Here is a 3952-nt window from a genome sequence, read left to right on the forward strand (position 1 = left end):
CTGATAACAATCTTGTTTTGATAAGGGTAAAAAAACCACTCCCTTACATGTTCATAAGGTAAAACCTCTTGCTGAAGATCATCAAGTAAATCATGTAAAACATTTATAAGATTTGTTTCTTGTTGACATGGAGAATTTTTTCTAAGATCAATCTCATGAATTTGATGTTTATAGAGGTTATTGAACATCTTGACGGATTCAATATTATCTATTTGTATCGTGACTAAATCGTTAAACACGAATTGATACTTACGTAATAGGTTACAAAACCTCCAATTGACAATGGTAGACATTATTGGAATTTAGTTATTTTCATGAACTTTGGATTGCAAAAGAAGAAGAAGAAGATGAATTAAATTGAAAAATAAAAAATAGATTAACGAAGTGATGGTTGTAGTTTTTCAAGGCAGTTAATGATTAAATCTATCTAATAATTATTATGTATAGTTAGTCTATTGGTAATATTTTATTTGATATTATTATAAATATTTTAAATACTTTAAGTTAGAAAGTAAATATAAAAATGGTTCTTATAAAACGAATTTTAAACATATAGATGTGTATTGGGAAATTTTTGGTTTATATTAACATTAAATATGTATATATAGTTAAATAACAAATTTTAAGTTAGGATAACAAACAAATATACAAAAAAATTTTGAACTACATAAATCTAAAGTATATAACAAAATAAATTACACTATAACTATTACTGTAGAATATAATAATTTGAAACATTCTACGTTTCCAAAAATCTCCTTGTAAACAACATTTGTTGTTTTATTTGTAACATTTGATTCTTTGTCGAGTATCACTAACTTAATACCATCTCGACTCTTAACTCTTGACAAAGCCATATAAAGCTGACTGTGAGAAACTATTGGATCTTTAAGATACAATCCAACTCTTGACAATGATTGACCTTGACTTTTGTTGATTGCCATGGCAAAACGTACGAAAATAGGAAACTATCTTCTTTTTAAATTGAAAGGAAGTTTCTTATCATTTGGTGTAAGGCTTACTCGACTAATTAAAGTGCGATATCTGATATTCGTACCAGAGACAACTTTAGCTTCAATTACACGTCTACCGAGACTAACGACTTGAAGGAGCGTACCATTGCACAAACCCTTTATATGATTAATATTCCTTAATTGCATGATCGGACCACCAACGTTGAGGACCAATCTATGATTAGACGTTTCTGACATCTTTAAACCATTTAACAAATCTGGGGAGTACAACTGTGGATCAAAATTGTCTGAAACTTTTCACATTCAGCTAAATTGTCGGAACTTAGATACTCGACTTCTTCACCAGGAAAGAGGGCTAACATACGTTCATTAATTTCTTGAACCACCACATTCAAAGGTGCCAACAGTGTGCAATTCTGAAAGTAAGTATGTTCGTTGAATCTATCTAATATATTAGGACATACAAACTTTAATAAATCACCCATTGGATCTAATGAGTTCAATATCAAAAGATCGTCTGGAATATCAATAACCGACTCTCCGTCATTTGGACCACCCACGCTTCCTTGACCTATGTTTAATAGCCAATCAGCAAACTCTTCGATGTTTTCAACGTCTGAAGATCGACATCCAACTGTAAACCTCATGTTATTCGTTAGTTTAAGAACTTTACACTTTGACCAGATATAAGAAGAATTGATGCAAGCATTGGCACATTCACTTCTTGTACCGTTCGTTACAACGGGCAAAATTTGCCGAAAATCACCACAAAAAACAACAACCTTACCTCCAAAAAGTGCTTCGAAAGTATTGGCAGAATCACCATTCATAACATCGTTTAAAGTACTGTCCAACGCTTCGAAAGCATGCTTATGAATCATGGGTGCTTCATCCCAAATTATTAAGCTTGTCTTTTTCAATAATTCATAGACGTCGGTTTTCATCTTTAACCTAATTATATGAAAAAATAAAAAAAGTATACATAACGTAAGATATTTAAAAGTAAATTGATATTCGAATAACAAACAAAACCATATATACTAAAAAAAGGATTAATATTAAAAGTAACATAAAGTAGGTTTTAATATTACCGGACAAATGGACCCTTCGGTCAAATTAATAGGTATTAAAAAACTCGAATGTGTTATTCTTCCACCCTACAAAAGCAAAGAAGCTATACCACTTGAAGCAACATTCAACACAGCTTCTCCCTTTGACCTTATTGATGTAGATAAGGTTTTCCATAAATATGTTTTTCCAGTACCACCGTAACCATAAAAAAAAAACACGCCACCTTTTTATCAATCAAAGCATTGATTATTTCATTACAAACCCCTCGTTGTTCATCTGTTAACGAATCAAACAGATTATTAAATTCATTATTCATGGTCTCGGTATCGTATGAAAGCTCTTCCACCATCAACGGATTAGTTGCTATTGAAATTGTCTCCATATCTGGAAATGGCATTTGTTGATATTATCTAAGACTAGAGTTGTTGCAAATTAAAGAAAATTCAATTTCCAGGAGTGCTAAGTTTTTAACTGTTTTTCATTAAGAATCAACACTGAAAATAAAATAAGAAGCTATTTAAATTAATATTTAATAAATATTTATGGATATTAGATATTTGGCATAATTGAAAACATTACAAAAAACATAAATCGTTCCGGGGTTGTTTTGATCTTTTTGTTGTTTGTATAGTATACCGTCAACTAAAAGTTGTCATGTGCTTTCTCAAACAAAATGAGGTCTAGATAAACTATAAGTAATCAACATTGTAGCAAATAAGTTACTTAAATAATATCAGGTAGAAAGTATGACTTGCTTCTTCAATGGCTTCTATATATTCCGTATCATCATCTAAAAGACCTCTTTTGTAAAATGCATCTCGAAAAGTTTCACACACAACTCCATCAACTGTTCGAACACTACGTGAAAATTGACCTTCGGCTACACGAAAAAAGTGTGGCCGTAGGCCTTTAGCCACACACATTTGGTTCAGGACATATGTGGCCAAAGGTCGCGACACCGTGGGTATGATATGGCCACACTGAGTTTTTAGTGGCCTTATGTGATAATAAGTGTGGCTAAAGGGTACATGCATTAGTTGCTGGCCATCAATAAGCCTCTCCAATAAGTATGGCTAAATGGTAGAAAATGGCCATATGTCAATTTACTATGAGTGACCATTGCATCTATATAGCCACATGAATTTATGTTTCAGCCACATGAATTATATATTAATGTGGCCAATAGGGTTGTGTTAAGCTTACATTGTGACCTATACCGTGTGAATATAGCAAAGAAATGGCCACTTAAATTTAATAATAGCGTGGCTAATTATATGATATAGACACTAGATATTACATTCGAAGTGGCTAAATATGTTTACTAGCCACTCAAAAACTCCTTTGTAGATTATAGTGTGGCCATTGTCTTACCGTTTGTCACACAAAATGTTTTTCCTAATATAAAGTGTGGCTATTGTAAAACTTTTTGTCACACATAGTGAAGTACTGTGTGGCTAATCATATCTTATAGACACTGGAGGTTATTGTAAATGTGGCTAAAAATGTGAACTTGCTAGTTAAAAACTTTTTTGTAGTTTGTGGTGTGGCCATTGTCTTACCGTTTTTCACACATAATGTTTTTCCTAATATAAAGTGTGGCTATTGTCAAACTTTTCGTCACACATAGTGAGGTACTATGTGGCTAAAAATATCATATAGACACTGGAGGGTGTTGTCAATCTGGCTAAAAATGTGAACTTGCTAGTTAAAATCTCTTTTGTAGTTTGTGGTGTGGCCATTTTCTTACCGTTTGTCACACATAATGCTTTTCCTAATTTAAGTGTGGTTATTGCCAAACTTTTCGTCACACATAGTGAGGTACTGTATGGCTAAAAATATCATATAGACACTGGAGGGTGTTGTCAATGTGGCTAAAAATGTGAACTTGCTAGTCAAAAACTCTTTTG

General features: G+C 32.3%; 1 protein-coding gene across 1 annotated transcript; it reads right to left on the minus strand.

The window, feature by feature from the left end:
• Positions 1–1222: 1222 nt before the first annotated feature.
• On the minus strand, positions 1223–2427 carry LOC143603094 (uncharacterized). Its single transcript, XM_077080003.1, has 2 exons — positions 2339–2427; positions 1223–1925 (listed from the first exon to the last, which is right to left on the minus strand). Exons 1-2 carry the CDS (start codon positions 2425–2427, stop codon positions 1223–1225), a joined length of 792 nt encoding a protein of 263 aa, XP_076936118.1.
• Between the last annotated feature and the right edge of the window lie 1525 nt (positions 2428–3952).

The sequence above is a fragment of the Bidens hawaiensis genome, unplaced genomic scaffold (assembly GCF_021521415.1).
Source record: "Bidens hawaiensis isolate Kalapana, Puna unplaced genomic scaffold, B.hawaiensis_p1.1 tig00060637_1, whole genome shotgun sequence".
NCBI classification, from domain to species: Eukaryota; Viridiplantae; Streptophyta; class Magnoliopsida; order Asterales; family Asteraceae; genus Bidens; species Bidens hawaiensis.

What these genes read in the sequence shown, in the direction of transcription:
- LOC143603094 (XM_077080003.1), bottom strand. Translation starts at nt 2,427, where the DNA reads ATGGAGACAATTTCAATAGCAACTAATCCGTTGATGGTGGAAGAGCTT. An exon ending in AATAATGAATTTAATAATCT is followed by an intron (nt 1,926 to 2,338) that starts GTTTGATTCGTT and finishes TCATATAATTAG; the next exon opens with GTTAAAGATGAAAACCGACG.